A 24,743-nucleotide genomic window follows, 5' to 3' on the forward strand; every position below is an offset into this window, starting at 1 on the left:
TCTCACCCACTTTTTTTTGCATTTACGGTGCAATGTTTTCTTTTTCTTACATTCTAAAAAAGCTTTGCTACCATGGCTTTACTAACTGATTTAGATTTTACCATTTACCGCAGATCTATTTTGAAAGTGGATCTCCTCTTATAAAGGAGCAAAGATTATTATTGAACAGCATGTACATGGCATGGGATTTTTATTATTTTAAAATTCTTTCCTCCTCTAAATCATTGCTACTTGGAAGCTAGTATTAAAAAATTGTTGGAGAGAAACAGCCTCATGAAACACAAAATCTGAAGTGTAAAACAACTGCAAGTTTGCCTTTACATGTTCGTGGCAGCACATAAAACCACACATTAAGAAAACCTCCTGCCTAGATATTTACACCTTTATTTTAAACCTCCAGAAATCACACTGATCATAAATAAAATCTGCTCTTCATCCATTTCCCAAACCATCTGGCTGTCCATAAAGCTTTGGTGTCTAAAGAGACAAACAATTGTTTGTGGGGAAAGAGAACGTGTATGACTATTAAGAAGACATTGTGGCTTATGACACTCTTCCTCAGCTGACCTATCCTTCTCTCTCCTCAGGTTTAAAGACCATCGTGGGTGCCCTGATCCAGTCTGTGAAGAAGCTTTCTGACGTCATGATCTTGACTGTGTTCTGTCTGAGCGTGTTTGCTCTAATTGGTCTGCAGCTGTTCATGGGCAACCTGCGGAATAAATGTTTGCAATGGCCCCCAAGCAATTCTGCTTTTGAAACCAACACCACCTCCTTCTTTAATGGCACAATGAATTCAAATGGGACATTTGTTAATGTAACAATGAGCACATTTAACTGGAAGGATTACATTGAAGAGGAAGGTAAGCAAGATTGCTCCATTGTTAATCTCAGTGTTGCTGAATGAGTTTTCAGCTATAAATAGTTGAGGCTGTGGGCTTGAAGCCATCTTTGTAAATTGGTGTCCACTTTGGAAATAACTGAACTAAACAAATTCTCATTTGTTCCTGATGGCAATAGGACTGATATGAAATGAAAGTTTATTCTTTATATTAACAGGTCACTTTTATGTTTTGGATGGACAAAAAGACCCTTTACTCTGTGGAAATGGCTCAGATGCAGGGTAAGGATAACTTTTTTTTAAAGATGTAGAACACTTTGGAAAAAAAGCAAATAGGAAAAATATACCGGGGTAGCCTTACATGTGTATAATAAAGAGTGGTACTGCCTACCTAGGAAGTACCTTCTCTGTCTTAATTGGATTGGTATCAATTCTAAACTCACAGCCATTAAAATCATCCCTTTGGGTGAAGAACTGTCATCAAGAATTTGACAGTTAGGATGTACCTGAATTATTGCTCCAAGTGTGAAGGCCCAGCATCTGTCTTGTCTGTAAACCCATCAGAGCCATTTAAGAATTACAGGGAAGGAAACATAAGATGGGTACATTTTGATTGATGTGAGGATGTATTGATGGGATAAGTTTTGCTGTGGCTAGAAATGATCCAGACTGTAACATGGTCTTCAGGGTGCAAACCCAGTTGGGAAACTGCTTTGAGAGACTTAGGTATTCTTGAAATAGCATGAAATCCTGTGTGCAAGGAAGCCACGTGGCAGATGTATGTCAAAGGCATGTTTGAGTCTGCATCTGCATATTTTACAGATTTTTTCACATTCTACAATAAGAGATGCTGTAATGTCTTAGCTATCCTGCTAGTCTCTCATACTTAACATATTTTGCCAAGAGTATTATAAATTAATTTTAAATCAGGGTAGAGAGTGAATTTCTTAGAAGCCAAGGGATAGCAATAGTAAGTGACTCTTAGATCACAGAACTTACACAGAACATATTTTGAGTCATCCTAGAAAATGGGAAACTGGTGTGGTCATAAAGGTTTAAGAGGGTTACTGAAACCATATACCAGTCACAGAGATGGAATTTGGGGGAAATTTTTTTTCCTGAGAGTTTTCTCAAACTTTGGTAGGAGAACATGGTGAATAAGAGCATAGGTTCTACAGTTTATGTATACCTGGGTTCAAATCCTACCTCCACCATTTAAAATCTCTTTGACCTTGGAAAAGTGTCCAAAGCTCTCTGTATTTGAGTTTATTTATTTCTAAAATGAAGAGAGTAATATCATCTCTCCCTTGGGGCTATTATGGTGATTAATTACTTAATATATATAAATCACTTGGACTAGCACCTGGTCCATGCATGTTAGCTATTGTTTTTATTATTACGGTTAAAAACCTAGATGAAATTTTGGATAAGGTTGGTTAATGCATACTTTATCCCTACTAAACCATACTAATCCCTTCCCTTTATTGAGTACCTGCTATGGGTCAGGTAATTTACACGGTAAAATTGACCGTCACTCTATTGTTAAATGTCAAATAAAATTCTAAAGAAATCTATGCAACTTCAATACTTCCTATAAGACTATAGTCATTAAGACAATATGGTATTGGGAAATAGTAGCTATAGATCAATGAAACAGAGCAGACAGGCAAAAAAATAGACCACAAAAAATGTTGTCACCTAGTTTTTGACAAAGAAGAAAATGCAATTCAATAGAGACAGGAAAATTTTTTCAAAAAATGGTGCTAAAACAATTGGTGATCCATATGCAATAAAATGAATCTAGATACAGCTTTACACCCTACACAAAAATTAACTCAAAACTAATCATAAACCTAAATGTAAAATACAAAATTATTAAAATTCTTTAAGAAAACATAGAATAAAAGCTACATGACTTTGGAATTTGTGATGAGTTTTTAAATGCAACCCCAATAGCACAGTCCATGAAAGAAATAATTGATAAGTTGGACTTTATTAAAATTAAAAGCTTCTGCTCTGCAAAGACACTGTAAAGGGAGTGAAAAGACAAGCCATAGAGTGGGAAAAAGTATTTGCAAAACACATATCTGATAAAGGACTTGTATCCAAAATAAACTAAGCACCCTTAAAACTCAAAAAAGCAAGCAAATAACCCAATTTAAAAATGGGCAAAACTCTGAACAGACACCTTACAAAAGAATATACACAGATAGCTAATATGGATATATAAAGATGCTCAACACCTTTTGTCACTAGGGAGTTGAAAGTAAAACAATAATGAGTTACTATATACTACTATATAGCTATTAGAATGACAGAATTTTTTTTAAAAAACTGAAAATACCAACTGCTGGTGAAGATGCAGAACAGGAATTTTCATTCATTCATTGCTGGTTGGAATGCAAAATAGTACCGCCATATTAAAAGACAATTTGGCAGTTTCTTACAAAATAAACACAGTCTTACCATACAACTCAGCAACTGCCCTACTAAATATCTAGCTAATTAATTTGAAAATTTATATCCACACAAAATCCTGATATGAATATTTATAGCAGCTGCATTCATAATCACAAGAAACTGGAAGCAATCAAGTTATCCCTCAAGAAGTGAGTAAACAAACTGTGGTATACTCATACAATGAAATATTACTGAGTAATAAAAAGAAATGAGCTATCAAGCCATAAAAACATTGATGAACCTTAAATGCATATTAATAAGTGAAAAAAAGCCAATCTGAAAAAGCTACATTCTGTATAATTCCAATTACATGACATTCTGAAAAAGATACACAATAGAGATGATAAAAAGATCAATGTTTTCCAGGGGTTCAGGGTAGGGCCTTGACTGGTTGATGCATAGGGGATTTTGTAGGGTGGAGAAACTATTCTGTATGATTCTGAAATGGTGAACGTTAAGCATTTGTCAAATTCATAGAACTTTACAGCACAAAGACTGAACAGTATAAGCAAAAAAAAAAAATCTTACGTGAGGTTTAGGGATCCCAGGTTGAAACACAGAATGTGACAAAGGTATCTAAATATATTTTAAAATATAAAATAACCTCACTGAAGGAGGGGAATAGGTGCTAATCTAAGAAACTTTAGAAATGAATGGAGCCTGTAAGACTAAGGCAAAAGGAACTGTACTCTATTTGATAAAGCTGTTTTCCATGATAATATGGATTAACAATACTGAAACAATTATACATGTATACTGGTACTGAACAATTAAGTATATAGATAGCAGATGACAGAAGCCAGGTTTCTCACTTTTGGAGTGAGGGGTTACAGATAAGCAAAGGGAGGAGGATCAATCCAGAATGATCCCATAGTAATGAAATAAAGTTGGAGAAATGAGTATGACCATATATTTAGCTTAATCTAGGCACATACAAAAATATATACATATGGTATTAGAAAGCAAGATCTGGGTGCTGTGTTTATTACCAAGGCAGTGTCATTGCTTCTAGGCCCTCAGCTAGCAGAGCGAGGAGATATATGTGTATACACAAACACATACACACACTAATCATAATTTCTAATGCTGTTCTTCAATAAAAGAGCAAAGGCTCCTTGGAGAAATGGCTGATTCTAGGACTGGGGCAGAAAATATAAAAGATGATCCTGGAGCATCTTGTAGTTCCAGAATGTAAGAAAGTGCTGAAAAACAAACAAAAACAAAACACACACCTCCATGGGTTGTGGCAAAGACATACAGGAGTCAAGTGAAAAAGCTCCCAATGGCCAAAACTGGAACAATTTGAGCAAAAAATTACAATAATTATATTATAAATATAATTGTATAATTCAAAGTATAAAATGAATATCCATGAGTATATACGTATATAAATAACTGATTGAATAAATAGATAAATGAGAGATAATAGATAAATCTCATGCAGAAGAATTCCAAATAATTTCTGTACATACTCCACTCTTAAGAAGGTGGATCATAACTCCCTGCACCTTATGTATAGGCTGCACATAATGACTTTATTCCAAAGAGTGCAGTATGGAAAAAGAAGAAAAAACAAGAGTAGATTTACAGTGGAGAAACCTGACAAACACTATCTCACCTGACAAACACTATCTCAAGTCAGGTGATGAAAGTTAGCATCAACAGTGATAAGTCATACTGATAGCATGTACTCTTGATATGATGTAAGGATAATAATATTTTACGTCTGTGGTCTTCCTCCCAAAAAATCCATAACCTCAATATCTAATCATGAGAAAAACATCAGACAAATACCAATTGAAAGATATTCTTCAAAATACCTGACCAGTATTCCTCAAAAATGTCAAGGTAATCAGGAACAAGGAAAAGTCTGATAAACTGTCACAGCCAAGAGGAGCCTAATGAGACATGATGACTAAATGTAATGTGCATCCTGGATGGGATCCTGGAACATAAAAAGGATATTAGGGAAAAACGGAGAAAATATGACTAAATTATGAACTTTGGTTAATAATGATATATCAATTTTTTTTTTTTTTGCAATACGTGGGCCTCTCACTGTTGTGGCCTCTCCCGTTGTGGAGCACAGGCTCTGGACGCGCAGGCTCAGCGGCCATGGCTCACGGGCCCAGCCGCTCCGCGGCATGTGGGATCTTCCCGGACTGGGGCACGAACCCGTGTCCCCTGCATCGGCAGGCGGACTCTCAACCACTGCGCCACCAGGGAAGCCCAATAATAATATAGCAATATTGATTGAAATGTACCATACCAACATAAGATGTTAATTATATGGGAAACTAGGCATGGGATAAATGGGAAGTCTCTGTACTCTCTTTGCAATTTTTCTGCACATCTATAATTATTCTAAAATGTAAGTTTTATTTTAGGAATTTTTATAGAAGTGACTAATGAAGTAACTCATTAAGTTGTTCCCTACCTTTTGGTGGTTTTCTGACTTTTCATTTTTAATCACTGATTCTTGCCACTTTGAAAAGAAAGGTGTCAGAGGCAAAAAAATGTGTGGTTGCTGCCTCTCTGCCATTCTAAATGTCTATAAATGATTCCTCACACCTAAGTTTTCTATTGATTTTCCTAATAAATTTCATCTGATAACAGTTTCACTGTGAACAATTATCTAAAGTGTTCTGGAAATGAAGGCAAGCAAATTCATCACAGACAGCAACTCTGGGTTTTGACAATTCCTATAAATTAATATGGATTGAAATAGCTATAACTGCTCTGCTGACCCCAGCTCCATTTCTGTCTCTTGCAGCCAGTGTCCGGAAGGATACATCTGTGTGAAGGCTGGTAGAAACCCCAACTATGGCTACACAAGCTTCGACACTTTTAGCTGGGCTTTCTTGTCTCTATTTCGACTCATGACTCAAGACTACTGGGAGAACCTTTACCAGCTGGTAAGTGTATTAGTCCCTTTGGGTTGCTATAACAAAATGCCATAACAGAAATACATTTCTCACAGTTCTGGAGGCTGGGGAGTCCAAGATCAAGACACCAGCATGATCGCATTCTGACAAGAGCCCTCTTCCCTGTTCATAAGCTGACATCTTCTTGCTGTGTCATCACTCAGAGGAAGGGGTTAGGGATTTCTCTGGAGTCTCTTTTTATTAGGCACTCTTTTTATTAGCCCATTCATGTGGGCTCCACTCTCATGACCTAAACACCTCCCAGAGGCCACACCTTCTAATAGCATCACAATGGGCATTAGGATTTCAACATACGAATTTGAGCAGGGGGTGGGGGAAACACACATTCAGAGCACAGCAGAAAGGTTCAAACATGCATGAAAGTTAAATTTATGAACATACATGAAATGACTAGTATAGATATTTGTTTATAATACTCTAGAATACAGAGAAGGGTACAGCATAAAGCAAGTGTGCCTAGGATCTCAATTGTTCATTCACTCAGTACATGTATATTGAGATTCTTTGATGACAAGCATTCTGCTAGGGGCTATGGAGGATGCAGAGAATGTTCATGACTTTGAGTTTATAATATAGTTGTGGATTTAACAAGAACATGTGAAAAGATTTTGAAATTCAATTATATAAAAATTTCAAATTAAACCTAAGGTTAATTGGAGGTAGAAGAGGAGGGAAGAAAGATGTTAACTCTAGATGATGTGGAGAGTAGTAACTCCATTGAAAGGAATTAAAAATAGTGTCCTTACTTGTAATATTGCCCCACATTATAGACTCTAAGAAAAGCATTTTAGTAGTGCTCAAATACATATCCAGCATATACTAATTTGAAATGTGTATGCTTACATCAAATGACACTACAATCAAGCCTCAAATAATTTAACTATTATTTGTGTGTCTGTGTGTGTCTGTGTGTGTGTGTGTGTGTGTGTGTGTGTGCATTTTAACACCAAATAAAATCTTGGTCAAAATACATTGAATACTAAAAAGCATTTGTCTTCTGACTGTCTAATGATGCTAATCCGATCTTTATTTGGGGACATTTTATAAAATATTGTTGAAATTTATCTTTTTTTTTTTTCCCCAGACGTTACGTGCTGCTGGAAAAACATACATGATATTTTTTGTCCTGGTGATTTTCTTGGGCTCTTTTTATTTGGTGAATTTGATCCTGGCTGTGGTAGCCATGGCCTATGAAGAACAGAATCAGGCCACCTTAGAAGAGGCAGAACAGAAAGAGGCTGAATTTCAGCAAATGCTCGAACAGATTAAAAAGCAACAGGAAGAAGCTCAGGTACTAAGTGATAATAAGCAAAGCTGCTTTATTATTATCATTGTTATTATTATTTAGTTTTAAGTAGGAATATTGTTGTACCATAGAGGTCAAACTGGAACTGGCTTTTCATTTGGCATACAGGCATTGTCATTAGAAAAGAGAAAGCTATTCAAACATAAAATTGTTTCCTAAGTTAGAGTCAGAGTAGCTTTTTAGATATTATAGATAAGGAAATTAGCTCAGGGTAGAAAACATATTCAGAATAAGGTTAAATATGCAATTGTCGCATGAAAACTCAGGGGAGATTTTGATTTTCAGTTTAATGTAGAAAATATACATAATGGATATTTCCAACTATTCCTGTTTTACCCCTAATTACAACATTTGAAGTTTTATTCTATAGTTGATTGATCTCAAATGTGAACAAGAAAACTTTATGCATACCTAACTTTAACCATTCTTTGGAATTTCTATAGCACAACAGGATATCAGGATATCAGGAAGGCATCTGCTATTAGATTCCAACTTTAAATTCTCATTAATATTAAAGGACGTTTGGGCTAGGGCCATAGTGAATGGGGCATTCATGTCTTGAGGAAAAGAGAGAGAAAAATAGTACTTTATTTAAAGAAAAAAACATAAATTGAAGGTGAAAGTCATGGGAAGACAAAGCGAAATCCGATTCACTTCAGTAAGAATTATAGATCCTCTATGTCTTCACCAACATTTGGTATGATCAGTCTTATTAACCATTCTACTAGGTATTTCACTGATGTCTTATTTTGCATTTTCTTAATTATTAAGGAATCTGAGCATCTTTTCATGTTTTTATTTTCTATCTGTATGGCTTCTATTGTAAAGTGGATATTCAAATATTATGCCCATTTTTTAGCTGGGTTGTTTGTTTTCTTATTATTGAGTTTGAGTAGTTTTAATATATAAATGAAATAAGTCCTTTAGTCCTTCATGATATCTATGCTTTGCAAATATTTCTCCCAGTCTGTAATTTGTCTTTCATTCTCCTAACTGTACTTTTCCGAGGTAAGAGTTTTTAACTTTGATGAAGTACAGTTTATCAAACTTTTTTTTCTGTTTGAAAAAACAGAAATATAGAAATTTGATCAAATTCCCTTCGATCATGCTTTTGGTGTTGCATCTAAGAAATTTCTGCCAAATCAAAATCACAAATATTTTCTCCTAATTTTTCTTCTGAAATTTTTATAGTTTTATGTTTTGTATTTAGGTCAATGACCCATTTTAAGTTAATTTTTGTGTAAGGTGGTGTGATTTATGTGTTGAGGCTTTTTTTGCATATGGATATCTAATTATTCCAGCACCACTTGTTGAACGAAATATCTTTGCTCCACTAAACAGCCACTGAACCTTTGTCAAAAATCAATTGTCCATATGTGAGTGAGTCTATTTCTGGATTCTATCCTATTCAATTGATTTGTTTGCTTCTCTTTGTACCAAAACTGCACTCTCTTAATCACTGTAGCTATTTAATAGCTACAGTCTTGAAATCAGATAGTCTTTTTCAAGACTTTTTTGACGATTCCAGGTCAAATATATTTTAAAAATGTATAGCTTCATATAAGTTTTAGAATCAGCTTGTCAATTCAGTATGGATAGTTTCTATTGTTATGTCTTCAAATTTATCTTTTCTCCTGCAACACTGGATTTGCCATTAATCCCATCCACTGTATTTTTCATCTCAGACATTATAGTTTTCATCTCTAAAAGCTTGATCTGCATCTCTTTTATATCTCCCACACAGCTAACATTTTGAACATACACAATACAGTTATAATAACTGTTTACAGTCCTAAAGTCCTTGTCTGCTAATTCTAACATCTGTGTCAGATCTTGGTCAATTTTCATAATTTATTCTTCATTTTTGGTTACATATTCCTGATTTTTTTTTGCATTTCTGACAATCTTCAATTAAATTCCAGACATCTGAAACTTTACCTTTTGGGGTGCTGGATATTGCTGTATTCCTATAAAAATTCTCAATCCTTGTTTGGGAGCATAGTTAAATTACTTATAAACAGTTTGATCCTTTCCATCTTCAAACCTTTGAATATTTGTTAGGTAGAACTTCGAATTTTATCTAAGGCTAATTATTCCCTACTACTAAGTGAAAATCCTTCTGAAAATTCTACCCAATGGCCCATTCATATAGTGTCTTCAAAACCACTGTTACATGTATTTAGTCTGTTTTAGTGGTTGTTTCAGAGGAAGAGCAAATCTGAGCTGTTACTATATCTTGATCAGAAGCAGAAGTCCAAATAACTTTTGTGCATAGTGATTTTTCTCAGATGGATGTTTCCAAATATTTGAAGCATTATTCGAACGTCAGTAAATCCTTGGAATCTTCGTCTTACCATTGGGTACAGAGCAGTATCATGGTTATAGTTTATTGAGTTTTATAAGAAAAGCCATAAACAAATTTGGTGATTCTTGAAAATCTTATAAAGTATACATCATGCTTGCCATAAATTTCTATATTTCAAATATCTAAGAGTTTATTCCAGATCACTACAAATAAAACACATTTGTAAGATAATGAAATAAGATAGCTATTTGCAGGGCAAAGAATTTCTTCATTTTGAAGCTTAAATAAATGTTATAGGAAATAATATACATGTATACATATAGATAGATAATGCACAGTTGTATTTTAAAGCATTGAATTATTCTATTATCATTTATAAAAAAAGACAAAGCGATGTGCTTGAAAATACTAAACAGACATACAGTACTGGGGTAAGAATGTACTCTGAAATTCAGCCACTTTAGGGAAAATATGGCATCAATTAAAAGAGTATAATCTTTTAAATTTAGCAGTAAAAGTGCACTATGTCTAACAGAAGTTTAAAGAACTTAATTATCTCTATCCTAATTAGGTCAGCTAAAAAAATGTCAGTTCTTTTCACTTAAAAGTCAGTTATTGGATTACAGTGATCAAATCATGATTTGACTCAGCTTTAGCTTCATACATAAAAAAAAATTATACTGATTCCAGGGTATCTTATCCCAGTGTTTTAATATTGATTGGGATGGCACAGGACTAAGTTAATTTTACTTCCTTATTGACAATGCAGTTGGTAATGACCAATAAATAGCCAGTGTTCAAGGAGAGGAGGGAGTGGAGGCAGGTTGGGGGGTGGACTTAGTCCACCCATGAGATCATTGGTGCTCCAGTGTAATGTGAGTCTTGCTAACCACCTCTGACTCTTCAAAAGCTACTATCTAGCTAATGACTTCATGAAGCCTAGCATCATTTCCATTTTTATTTAATAACTGTTGAAGGACCTCCTAGTGCTAGTCATTGTTTAGACATGAAAAAAAATTTTCGTATTCAGCTCAGTGGATTCACAAACCAAGTACAACTTTAAAAGACAGAGAGAGAAAAGCCAACAAAGAAAGAAATGCTTTGTCCTATACCGTCTTATTTGTGTTCGGCATTTAATTTGTGATCTTTAAACGTCTAATAGTGCCCAACATAGCATATTCCATAGCAGTATATATTGGTCTGATAGGAAAAATTTAGGAGTAAGCTTTGGGGCAAAATTAGAAATAGTGGCATTTAAGAGATCCAATATAATTAGGGGTAGAATTGTAATAAGTATAGTTAATGTCTTGTAGTTTTAAAATGGGATTTAAAAACTGGATCTTATGTTTACAGTGAAGTATAATCACACATAGTCATGTGGTTTTATTTTTTAAGGACACACAGATACAGTAAGTTATAGAGCCTATTTTGAATCACACAGAAATGATATAAGAAAAAGCAAATGTTATTCCCTGTGGAAATATTAGCACATATTTGTTATTTGTTACAAGAGGAATTCAGCAAGGCAGTTGTGAAAGTAACCCTATTAGTCTAAGTAAACAGGACACTGGCCATGTCACAGAGATGGGTATAAACAGGTACACAGACATGGGAGGTGACAGGAAACATCTGCCTTTGAAAGGGAATTGGCAAATCCCTGGAAGTGGAACAAGTGACAAATTTGAGTTAACGAGTGACACAGAAAATGTGTTGTGTTGGGAGGTTACCGTTGTTGCCTTACAAATCTGTATGGTTTTGAGTTACTCCAACTGTTACCCATGATAGGTAGGGAAATCATGTCTTATGCAAAACAAATTCCAGAAGTGATTTAAATGAACTGAGTTTCAGAATTATGGCAAGGGAATATTACCACCACTTCCACGTCCTTTGCTCCTGACGACAAACAAACCAATAAATTATTAGCACTATGTGTTGTGTGTTTCTGCCTATACAAAATGGAAAGGAGAACTGACTTTATTCGGATAAAAAGAAATATATATATATATATTCATTCTTTCAAGGAGTGGTGTATATTATGTATCTCCTATGTATCAAGCACTATGCAACTATATTTAACTTGCTACAGATTAGTACTTCATTTATCTACTTTATTTTACACATTTATATTAAACATTCATATTTATAAAAGGCCCTTAATATTTCTCATCTTTCATTACTGATGATACTAAAAGTGATACTGATGATCAAGAATTCAATAAAATAATCTGGTTATCTGATTATATGCAATTCTATAAGTTCTGAATTAAAGTTTCATTTAAATGTTAGGCATTGTCCTATATCGAGTCTTAGATCTGGGTTTCCATGATGAATATAGTATTCAATATAAACATTTTATGTGTTGCTTAGCCTAACACACATATTTAGTACTATATGTAATGCTATAGTTCCCATCCCTGGGGTCATGTTAATCTCAGAGAATTCGTATCACAGCACCTTTAGTTTTAAACCTTTTTAAAAATCTTTAGTTGAGATGAGATTCAGAAATGGAAGCTACTTAGGAAGGTTTGCTTCTCAAGGAGGAGGAAACGTAAAGCACAACATGTTGTCAAAGCATTCAATATGAGTTTTATCTTCTTTTCTAAAATATGTTTCTATTATACAGACCATTCTGACACATAGTTTTTATGAGATCTTAAAAAGTCAAGTCTAAGTATGTCTTGTTCTTCCCCCACCCTCACTCAGTGTCTAAGACAACTGACAGCATGATGTCTTTTTTTGCCTTAATTCACCAAATATTTAGAGTCTTTTTTTATGTCAGGAGACAGAAGAGGCAATGTGCACAGACACACACATACACATACACATACACACACACACACACACACACACAAATGACAGAATTCCTAACTAGCTTAGAGTCTAAGTGGAGAAGATAGAACAAAATGGTAGCTATATTAGACTTGTTTGTATTCAGTAATGACATATGTAAAGAGTTGGACCAATATTCTCATAATTTAATCATTTATGTTTATAAACAGGAATATACTTAATGAGAACTCAGCTTTGAGTTTCACATCTTCTCCAGTTTGGTTAGATCAATTCCCATCTAAAACTACTATTCATATAAATAAAAATACAAAACATCTGGCATGCCATGTTTCACCTCAGACCTGCTGTGTTTCTTTAGTAGGTACAGAAACTCAAAATGCTTAAGTATATTTAGTGATGAAATATGAAAAGAAAGTATTTCAAGAAGTATTCATAATCCCTTGAATGATTATTTCAGGTACTTACTGACTGATATGTTAATCATTTGTTACTATATATAATAATAATAAATAATATATAAACATTTAAAATTTAAAGCTAAAAGTGCTATCTAATAAATTAATCATGTTAAACTGTGAGATTAATATGACCCCAGGAATGGGAACAATAACACTGAATGTGATTCAAATAAAGGAAGAGGATCAACTAGCCAATACATTCCCACTACTCCCATCTAGAGGTAAAAGAGTAGACACTTTAAATGCTTTGAGTTCACAAAAAAAGAAAAGAAAAAGACTTTTGTCCTAGATTTAGAAGGAAAAAATACCACTAGGTTGTTCACAATCACAAGTGGGAGGAATAAACCTATGGATGGAATTGGAATAGTAATCAGACCAAGAACCACCACTTAGAGAACATTTGCTTTTAAAGTGTAGAAGATATTTTTAAGAGAGCAGTTGTTCCCTTAAATGAAGCTAATCTCAACAGAGTTTTTTAAAAAAAGACTCTTCAGAAGATGTGCCAAACCAGACTTTTCTAGTCTTAATGCATAAGCTAACATATTGCTTTATACTATTTAAAATTGTCATTATTAAGTAAACTCTCTTGTAGTAAAACACAATGAAATGACCAGAAGACATCATTTTCACATATAGCTAATAGTCTTAAATAGCAACATTTGTATCACATTCAACTGTTCCAAAGTTGTATGTTCTAAATAATGCCTGGTTTTGTTTAAACAGGCAGTTGCAGCAGCAGCAGCTGCTTCAAGAGATTTCAGTGGAATAGGTGGGTTAGGAGAGCTCTTGGAAAGCTCTTCAGAAGCATCAAAATTAAGCTCTAAAAGTGCTAAGGAGTGGAGGAACCGAAGAAAGAAAAGAAGACAGAGGGAGCATCTTGAAGGAAACAAAGGAGCGGGAAACAGGTTTCCCAAATCTGTATCTGAGGACAGTGTCAAAAGAAGCTTCCTTTTCTCCATGGATGGAAATCGACTGACTAGTGACAAGAAATTCTACTCCCCTCATCAGGTATGGTTTTCTACTAAGTGCTCCAGTTTATTTTGTCATTGTTGTATTTTGGTATATTTTTTGTAATACCTGATTTAAATGAGGGACAGGGAACTAACATTTAATACTATTATTTAAATTTATACCCTAAATTGTCTTTAAAAGGGACTTTTATTAAATCATTAATAACTTTTATTTTAAGGTAATCAGTTTTAAGCATTGCACTATTTTGAAACCATTTTCTTAATCAGCTTTTTTAGGAAGTGGGGGAGTGAAAACTATCTACCAGATTTTTTTCTTCAGTGAGAGTTTTGTAATCCCTTGTTTACCTTTTCCATTTTGAGACCTCAGATGAACCTACCTTTTTTGCATATGGGTTTCTGCCTTTATTATCTGAGGTTGTGATGCAAGATATGTATGAATTTTGAAAAGAAATGTCTCTGGATTTTTGCTTTTATCTTTTTTTAAAATAAATTTATTTATTTATTTTTGTTTGCATTGGGTCTTTATTGCCGCACGTGGGCTTTCTCTTGTTGCAGCGAGCGAGGGCTACTCTTCATTACGGCACATGGGCTTCTCATTGCAGTGGCTTCTCTTGTTGCGGAGCTCGGGCTCTAGGCACGTGGGCTTCAGAAGTTGTGGTATGCGGGCTCCAGTAGTTGTGGTATGCGGGCTCAGTAGTTGTGGTGCACGGGCTTAGTTGCTCCGCAGCATGTGGGATCTTCCTGCACCAGGGCTCGAACCTGTGTCCCCTGAATTGGCAGGCAGACTCCCAACCACTGTGCCACCAGGGAAGCCCTGCTTTCATCTTTTGATATGAGAACTGTACTCTCATGAGCTTCCATTATGCTGATATGGTGTCATGCCTTGATACATTAGAATGAAGTTATGACCTAAATGCTCTCGAAGAGAACTAAATTAAAGACAGTCTGTTTTTGCTCTGATTTAATGCCAAGTACCCAATTCTTCAGCATATTTTCAAGTCAAAGAGGGAAAATAGTTTCAACTCTTTGTTTATAAGTTTTATCAGTTGCATAATGAAGAGTAAATAGTTATGAAATCTGTGATAAGTACAATTATGGCTTTGAACCCTATCTGGTTCCATTAGAATTTCATGGGCTATGAATTACTAACTCTTCTAATTATATTAATCTGGGTCAGAATTATGTCCTAAAGATAATGCTTTGAGAGACACGCTATATAATTAAGTTAAATAAAAAAACTGTACATCATCCAAGGGGTCTTATAAAAAACAAATATTTTTGAAAAAATGGAGTGATAAGCACAAAATTCAGTATAGTGTTTAGCTCTTGGCTGAGGAAAATGCATATGCTAGTTAACAATGGGTGTTTATTTTATAGTTTATATTGAATATGTAAGTAAGAATTTTAAAAAGAAATAAACTCTATATTAATAACTTATAACTTGAATTTTCATATTAGGACAAAATATATATGCACACACAAAAATTTATAAGACAAAAACCATTTCCCTACAGATAATGCCAGTATCAAGAGATCCAACTATTACCTTGCATAGTACAAATATAAAGTATGGTATTACATGAGTATAATACATTTGGGATTAACTTGAGGCTCAATAGGCCAAGTTAATTTCTCAGATTAGATTTTTTGGCTTAAACTTCACTCCTGATATTTTAGCATTATTAAGACCATTAGGAGTCATTAAGATTAGGAATATTTGACATTACAGCATAATGACTGAAGGCTTATGTTCATATCTCCACTCCAAATTAGTTCTGTGACCTTGTTTGAGTCACTTGTACTTTGTAAAATTTCTGTAAAATGGGGTAATAATGTCTACCTTAAAGAGCTGTGGGTTCTTAAAGAGTTCTATATATTAAGCAATATATAGAAACCCTTTGTGACAAATAGTAGAGCTCTTATTAAGTTAAAATGGGTCATTGAATTACAAATTAGGAAAACTAAAATTTTTTGAGTAGTTTCAGTTATCACAAATGTATACACATAGTAGTAATAATTACATGAACATATTTAGGTGTTTTGAAAATAGCACTATTTCCATCATTGTTTCATCATATAATGCTCAAGTAAAAGCTTGTGGATTAGTTCACTCAGCCAAAAGCTTGTGGATCAGTTCACTCAGCCAATCCACAATGATCACCTACTATGTGGAAGAAAGAGTTCTAGAAAAAAATCTCAATGAACAAAACAATATAATTCACTGACCTCATGGAACTTTATACTAAAGGAAGAGATAGACAATAAACAAGATAAGTAAGTTATAGACTATGTCAGAAAGTGATAAGTGCTATGGAAAAAAAAATAAAGCAGGAAAAGGGGATTAGGAACACTAACCGGTGGTAAAAAAAAAAAAAAGAAAAAAGAATTTAAATAGGGTGGGTTGGGAAGCCCTCACTGTAAAGGAGAAATCTCAGCAAAGATTTCGAGGAGGCAAGGGGAGAGGCTATCTCATCGAAGAGCATTTCAGGCTCACTGAAGAGCAAGTGTAAGGCCCTGATGTGGTAATATGCCCAGAATGTTCAAGAAGCAGCTGGAAGGCCTCTGTTGAGTGAACCACAGAGAGGGAACAGCACAGGGAAGTTAGCTGAAAGCCAGAGTTTAAATACTAAAAACAGAATTGGCATATACATACGTTATACGTAGTTCATTTCATATTTGTAAATAGACAGATAGTGACATACGTAGAGGTAGATAGGGAGAGAGAAAAAGAGATGATAGGATGATAGACAGATAGATAGATGAAATAGATAGAGAGTATATGTTGCAAAAGAAGAAGAAATCGCCTATTAGCATTGATAATTACATATCCCAGTAAAGACAGGCAGAGAGCATCACCACAACTCACAAGCAAAAATATACCAGAAGCACTTTACAGTGTCTGGTTGTATAAACAAACTCTCTAAAAGGTAAGAGAATCAGTGGAGGTAGTGGGGATAGGAAGCATAAGATGGACATGGCATAATGTTCAACACAAACATATCTTCTAACAATGTTAAGGCCAAGAAGCCATAAATAATGGGTACCCTGTCCTCTACTAACATAAACTTTACATGTTATTTTATATTTATTATATTATTTTATTCTTAAATAGATAATACATGTTCCTAGACAGCATGAAAAAGTACTTAAAGGCATACAATGGAAAGTGAATCCCCCCAAAGATTTTATCTATGTTGTCTGGACATGAGGAGACTATTTTAAACCAGAAGCTTTATAGCTAGAACCAAGTGTAGTTGTTGACTTATTGAAAACATTGATAAGCTACATATATTTAACTTGAAATCCTATTAAGTGAGTATTTCCAACAAATACTCACTTTACATGCTTCTACTAGAACATCTTCAAATTCCCTGCATCTTCCATTTTGACATCCCATTCCACTTCAGGTTCAGTCCCTACATGCAGGATTGTGTCTTACACACCTAAATTCTTCTATTTTCCCTTTTGTTACTGAAAATTAAGAAAAAGAGTTCAGATTTACCTTCTTGGAACAAGGCAAAAGAAAAAGATGCCTGGAATTTATATTTTGGCATGCCTGAGGCAAAGAAAGATGGCCTTTGGGTCCTTAAAACATAAAAGCTTGTTTTCCATAGAGAAAGAGCTGCCACAGCTGTGGGTATTCCCTCCACTCTGCTGCATCTTCTAGTGTGTTATTTTTGGTTTATTTTCTCTCAATACTATTTTTGCTATCTTCTTTTCTCAGTTTCTGTTGCCTTGAAAGCTGTGCTCACACCCATTATTATACTTTCCAAAGAGTGAACAGAAGTTTCAAATAAACCCAAGGATCTGGAACGCCTTTGAAAACAGCCTGACATAAAAACATGCAAATTAAAGGCATGTACCAGATACGTTATGGATGTACACACATACCACATACTCCCAACGAATACTGTGCATACAGATTTTCAGTTTCCAAAGACAGTATTCTAATACAGGTATATTAAGATGATTGTATTGAGCCATCCTAGGAATTAGTGTAAGACAATGTTGGTATTCCTCTTAGTGTAGGGTGAGGTCCACCTGCATTAGAATCACCTAGAATGTATGTTGAATACTCAGATTCCAGAGTCCTACCCCCTGTTTACTGAATCCCAATTCCAGAAAGCTGGGACCTAAAAATGCACACTAAGGTTTCAAATATGAGTCTGAACATACAAATATCATATTGATAATTTAAATTGAGTCTGAAGAGATTAAAAACATTACCATTCCTTATTACTGAGGGCTGAATTAATGTCTTCACAATGTCTAATTTCTTGATCACTTTGATGACTGGAAAATCAGTCTAACTACCGACTGACATTGGGTAAACAAACCTGCTGCATGAACTGAGTATCACATACACACAGTCTCAGGCTAGATAAGCTGGGCAGTCAATAATTCCTGTGAATGTTTCTAACCAAATCCAAAGCAATAGCACATTTCTCAATGAATAGTATCTTTCCAGAACATCACTGAGACAGACGGCAAAAAGATTATTCTAGTGCTTTGCAGGCAGGGAAAAGCCATAAAAATAAAACTAAAAATGGGGCCTAAGAAAATCAGCATGACCTAATTAGGCAGAGGGACCAAAAATAAATTTGAGGGAGTCTGCCTTTCTTACGTTTTTTTCCACTAGAATTATTTTCTTTGGTTTTACACCGAAGCTTGGAGGAAGAAAGGGAAAGTCCAGGCATGTTTCCTGCTGGCATATGGATATGTATGCATATGTATGTGTATGTATGTATATACATTACCCTGGCTATGCAGAGAGATAGAACAGGCCATGAGAAACCGCTGGGGGTGAGAGGGGAATATTGGAAATGTCATTGTTAATGAGGAAGGTAGTAAACAAAGATTCTGCAAGAGAAGAGATGTTTTTGAAAACTCACCAAGGCTAAAATAAACACAGAATTATTTGATGCTGCTGATTTAAAGTCCATTGAAAAAGTGGAAGAAGGGGCTTCATGCTAAATCCTCATTTTCAAGTACCAGAAACTGTTTGCTTGATTTATTCACAAACAAATATAATTTTAAATGTTTCTGAATCATCCAGTTCCTTTTAATAAAGTTAAATTGAGATTAGAAGGATAAGCTGTCTTCTACATCACCCTTATTGGTAAAGTCATGTATAAATGCCTTACTTTTTTAAGGCAGTGTTAAATTTTAAGTAGGAATAGTAATTTATACAGCAATTTAGGCATTCTCTCTGTTGTGTTTGCTATGACATATATTCCCTCAAAACAGGTGAATCATTAGTAGCCATTTGGGAAACTGTTAGCAAATTTAGAAGACAGCATCATAGGTTAAGTTTTGTGACTTTTATGCCCATGTGGATAGAGACAAGCAAGTCCAGAAAAAAAAGAGTAATTTCCTTTTAGAACTCAAAGTAAGAGAATGGAGAGATAATGGTTTTGTTTTTAAATCGTTATCCAAAAGTAACATATTTGGTACAAATATTTTAAATTTAAGCCAACAGTCTCACTTGAACCATAACTTGTTTTCCAAGTTGTGTGCCCTTTCAGACCATAGCATTTAGGAGTGAAAGCCACCTACCAAAAAGAATCATTTGTCCTCTCCAGCATCAGGTTCTGCTCCTAGAATATTACAGTAACAAAATCCACCTCACAGTACTAGAGTGAAGATTAAATGAAGTGGTCATGCACTTAGTAGACTGCATATCAGAATTCTTAATCAGAAAAACTACTCTTTTATACTTAAATTTGCATTGTGGTCTTTAATAAAAATATCAAAACATATGAGTTCTCTGTAAACTTGATTACCTGTGTTTAAGAGCAAGACTATTCTAACCCAAAAGCAAATAGATTCTGTAATATTAAGACTTTTATTAAATAGTTGTGTCCCCCATCCCAATTCTTTTCTTCCTTGCTCTCTCCTCAGTCTCTATTAAGTATCCGTGGCTCCCTGTTTTCCCCACGACGCAATAGCAAAACGAGTATTTTCAGCTTCAGAGGTCGGGCAAAGGATATTGGTTCTGAAAATGACTTTGCTGATGATGAACACAGTACATTTGAAGACAGCGAGAGCAGGAGAGACTCACTGTTTGTGCCACACAGACACGGAGAGCGACGCAACAGTAACGTTAGTCAGGCCAGTATGTCATCCAGGATGGTGCCAGGGCTTCCAGCAAATGGGAAGATGCACAGCACTGTGGATTGCAATGGTGTGGTTTCCTTGGTGGGTGGACCGTCAGCTCTAACCTCACCTACTGGACAACTTCCACCAGAGGTGATAATAGATAATAAATTAGCTCTACTGACATTATATACCAATTTAAAATAACCAAGGCCTGGGCATTTTAGCCTGTTATACCAACCTGCTTCCCCAAACTGAAAGTCCTTAAAAATAATATACGATTTATTGAACGGAAAACAATAGGATCTTTAGAACCAACTAAATTGTTTGGGACCATTAACTTCCAAATGCTTTAGGTTAAAAGAGCCCAGTTTTTAGAGACTGGGATGAAACTCATATCTGCAAATTCAGTCGACCTACCAGCACAAAATAATGGGCGCTTTGACAACCAAATTGCTATTACAGATGTTTGTCGACCCAGAATTGTATAATAATCTATTCATATTCTGGAAATTTCATATACTTAAAATTAAATATTGTAATGACCAATATATTGATAATGGGCACTTTTCATACAACTGTCAATATTACAATGACTCTAAAATGTTTTGATGTCTATTAAATGACTCTAAAGTGTTTTGATTTCTTACAGGATGGCATATAGAAATAACTAAAGAAATCTCAGGAAAGCACACACATTTCATTGTACATCTGTGTTTGTGCATGGAAAAAAACTGGCCCATATATGTCAATATTTTCAATATAGCCTCAAAGATAATAATTCAGCCTGAAGACTATATAATACTATTATTTGTTTTGGGGGAAGATTGATCTGATTATTAATCATTGAGATAAGTTAAAATTCCTTGCATTTGAATGAAATGGAATAATATATGACTTTGGCATGCTTATGAAAATTTTCCCTGAAAATTCCAACAGGTAAACTAAAATATTTCTGCAACATAATTGCCTTATATAATTGCAACCAACTAGTAAATTCTTGTTTTAACCCTTTAGGGTACCATCTGTGATTTTTTAAAGTATTTATAACTTAATAATAAATTTAGTATTTTACTATTACTTGAAAATTGTTACTTGGGAAAACTGCATGTAGCATGCCTTTCCAGAGAAATGCTAAGTTGTGTTGTATTATTCATTGAAAAGGGTGGTTTGAGCCAGCAATGTTTGGTTTGCAGGGTACCACCACTGAAACAGAAGTCAGAAAGAGAAGGCTAAGTTCTTACCAGATTTCAATGGAGATGCTAGAGGATTCCTCCGGAAGACAAAGAGCCATGAGCATAGCCAGCATCCTGACTAACACAATGGAGGGTAAGAAGAAGGTCATGGGATAGTCAGCTTCCTATGATTATATACTTTATGGAACTATTATTTATTCCCATAGAATTATGAAAGTCAGTTACCCAAGATCAAAACTGTATAATAGGCCTAAGTAGATAATATATGGAATACACTATTATCACATTGATTACAAAAACTAATATTGTCCTTATTTCTTTTTGATTCTGGTTCTCATCTGAAGAGTGATATTTCACCACTTGATACCTCATCAGTGAGGATTTATCCTTATGTTATACTATCCTTAAGCAATTAGAGTAAAAACTTGCCTTTTTAAGTTTTAGAAGCACAAGGAAACATCTCTTTCAAGCTTCAATCTGTTGTTCAGGCATGGAGGTAGTGATGGGTTGGGGAGGCATATGAATAAGTTGGAGGAATCAAAACCTGTGCTCCACTTCGACAGGGACCCTAAAAAAAGATTTTTTCCTCCATCTTCCACATACACAGAAACCATTACATTCCTCCAATGAACAGCTGACACAAATATTTGTTGATTTTGATACACAGGAATGGGCAGCAACAATTACTTCCTTGTTCATTCATTAAGTCCCCATTTCTTCAAGTTTGGAGGAATATTATATTAGTACTGCAATTTTATAAATCATTTATAAGTCATATCTAATATGAATTCTTTAGAAAACTTCAATTACATTTTGTATCTTATCCCATTGGCGTACTGGATATACAAATGGGCATATAATAATTATAATAGGTTTCACCCATTAAATTACTAGTGCCTTTTTAATATATTAAGCTAAAATTCTGAAAAATATGAGTAATTATGAATAACAGAACTAGATTTGGGTCTAAATCTATATTAAAAAGAAGGGCATACTACATTCTCAGTGTGTGGAAGATCAATGCTGATGTGGAGACAGAGAGAGGAAAGAATGGGTCACACACATTAATAAGGATCACAGCTTTAGACAGTATTCTTAAAAAGGTCTTTCAAAAGAATAATTGTTTGATATATTTAATAATTCTAAAAGCTTACTTTAAAATTCTGGTTTGATTAAGAAAATACAGCAATTTAATGACCCATTAACTATTTAATAGATAAGTTAGTTTGAGGCAAAATATTAAATTCAAAGTATTTATTTTCTGTTTAATTAAAGGAGAAAGTCTATTTACTTGACATTTTTTATGAATATATTGTGAAAATATTTAATGGGATTGTCTTCTCAAGTCTGTTAAACTAATATGAACTTCCAACCCCAAGTAGAAGCATCAATTTTATCAAATAATGTATAATCTGCAACAACAATAATTTGTTTTTATTGTTATTTACTACTCTTACTCTTTACTGTTCCTCCAGAGCTTGAAGAATCTAGGCAGAAATGTCCACCATGCTGGTATAGATTTGCCAATGTGTTCTTGATCTGGGACTGCTGTGATCCATGGTTAAAAGTAAAGCATCTTGTGAATTTAATTGTTATGGATCCATTTGTTGATCTTGCCATCACTATTTGCATTGTCTTGAATACCCTCTTCATGGCCATGGAGCACTACCCAATGACTGGTCAATTCAGTAGTGTGTTGACTGTAGGAAACCTGGTGAGTTCATTTGATGTTTACTTATTTACTTTGTCAGGGATGGGGCAGATAGACCAAAGAAGAAATCCATTTGTGCTGTGTGGAACCCCCTAATTATACCATCTTTCTTCATAGGAAGAAATATTTAAAGGAATATTGAAGGTATTCTCAGTGATAAGGTCTAGAATTCTGGTATAAATGCTGACTATTGAGACCAACATCTGTGCTGACTGATCATGGTGTCTTACCCTTTGTAAACTTGTTAAAATCTTTACTGTCATTCTTGCTGGAAATATAGGCCCAGAGAAACAGTGACGTCTAATTCTGGCTCCACAAGCATGCAGTTTTAGCACACATAGCTTCTGAAGAAATCATGTTCTTTGAAGGGAATAAATAAGGATTGATTTTTGTGCAAAAGAGGGCATAGTTGTTTCAAATTGAACTTCTTAATAAAATGCTTCAGTAGAATTCACAGAAGAGAAGAAATAGTTGATAAAAATGCATTTGTAATTTAGCCACATTTTTGGTTCAAGTTACTTGGGCAGACATCTGTGTATGTGTATGCTGACTTGTACATTTCCTCCTAAATGTATATGAAGAATCTGAAATGGATGAACAAGTAAGAAAAGAATTTACATAGTTTATTAATCAAGACCTTTTTTGGCACAAGACAGAAACAGAACTCAAACTAGCTTAAGAGGAAAGTAAAAAGACTGACTCATGGAATGGAAAGAAAAAGATGAACTACCAAAACATATGAAGGGTAATTTTGCAATTGGGCTTCAGGATGGGCTTCAGGATATCCTTTAACCAAGGAACTGGATATAGCCCAAACATTCATTGCATCTTTTCTCTGTAGGTCAGGAACATGATCAGCCATAGCTCATTGGTTTTACATCTTGTAACCTCTGCACTGGAAAAAGACTGGGCCTCTTTTTCAGTTCCAGCTCAGACTCTCATGATAGGATTCTATTCAGCATAACCTGGGTCAGATGCTCACCTGTGGTTTCATCAGCATTGGCGAGGGTGGAGTCATGTGAAAATGGCAGTCCTTAGGAATTACACAGGTGGAGGAACTATTCCCAACAGAAAGAAGAAAGCGCATACTGGGCAGACAGTTGCATAAATGTCTACCCCAATAAGAGAACTCAACTTCACTGCATTATAGAACACCCACCAGATTCCTGACACTTTCTTCATCTTTGACACCTGTGATACTGATTTTTTTTTTCCAATTTCTCCTTCATCGGAAGGAGATGATTTCTCCTTCATCTTTCCAATCACTCTATCTCTGCGTCCTTGTCTGGACTTCTCTTCTTTTACCTATTAAGGCTATGTTTTTCACTCAATATTACTATGTACTCAACAATTCTAGGTATTATCTACAATTATAGTGTAAGTTGTGTTCCATTCCTGTATTTCCAACAGTTACAGATCATTGCTCCAGGATAACTTTAAACACAGTATGTGACATCTGAAATATCATCTTTCTCACAATTTACTGAAAGCCCTAAAAATCTCAATTTAGTCTTGTATTACCTCTAGTAGTAGCCTTCCAACTTCAAAGAGCCTTCCAGCTTCAAAGATAGCCATTTGACTTACTTCCTCTTTATTTCTTATATATTTATACAATTTTATATGAAGATCCATTATTTCTTTTTTCCCAGGTATCAACTTTTTTACTC

General features: G+C 34.6%; 1 protein-coding gene across 2 annotated transcripts in view; it reads left to right on the top strand.

Moving 5' to 3' along the window:
• The window catches only part of LOC111172812 (sodium channel protein type 3 subunit alpha), an 82,864-nt gene that overhangs the window by 13,790 nt on the left and 44,331 nt on the right, over positions 1 to 24,743 (top strand). The window contains exons 6-13 of one of the 2 annotated variants that reach the window (XM_089916744.1): positions 588 to 860; positions 1,057 to 1,120; positions 6,072 to 6,213; positions 7,328 to 7,534; positions 13,826 to 14,110; positions 19,975 to 20,175; positions 21,366 to 21,498; positions 22,841 to 23,079. In XM_089916744.1, coding sequence (XP_089772870.1) covers positions 588 to 860; positions 1,057 to 1,120; positions 6,072 to 6,213; positions 7,328 to 7,534; positions 13,826 to 14,110; positions 19,975 to 20,175; positions 21,366 to 21,498; positions 22,841 to 23,079 — 1,544 coding nt within the window. Of the gene's footprint in view, positions 1 to 587; positions 861 to 1,056; positions 1,121 to 6,071; positions 6,214 to 7,327; positions 7,535 to 13,825; positions 14,111 to 19,974; positions 20,323 to 21,365; positions 21,499 to 22,840; positions 23,080 to 24,743 lie in introns of both variants that reach the window. The other variant, XM_030760432.2, reaches the window with a different exon arrangement.

Source organism: Delphinapterus leucas, chromosome 8 (assembly GCF_059928025.1).
Source record: "Delphinapterus leucas isolate spDelLeu-1000000601 "Yukka" chromosome 8, BTC_Dleu_Yukka2, whole genome shotgun sequence".
Classification (NCBI taxonomy): domain Eukaryota; kingdom Metazoa; phylum Chordata; class Mammalia; order Artiodactyla; family Monodontidae; genus Delphinapterus; species Delphinapterus leucas.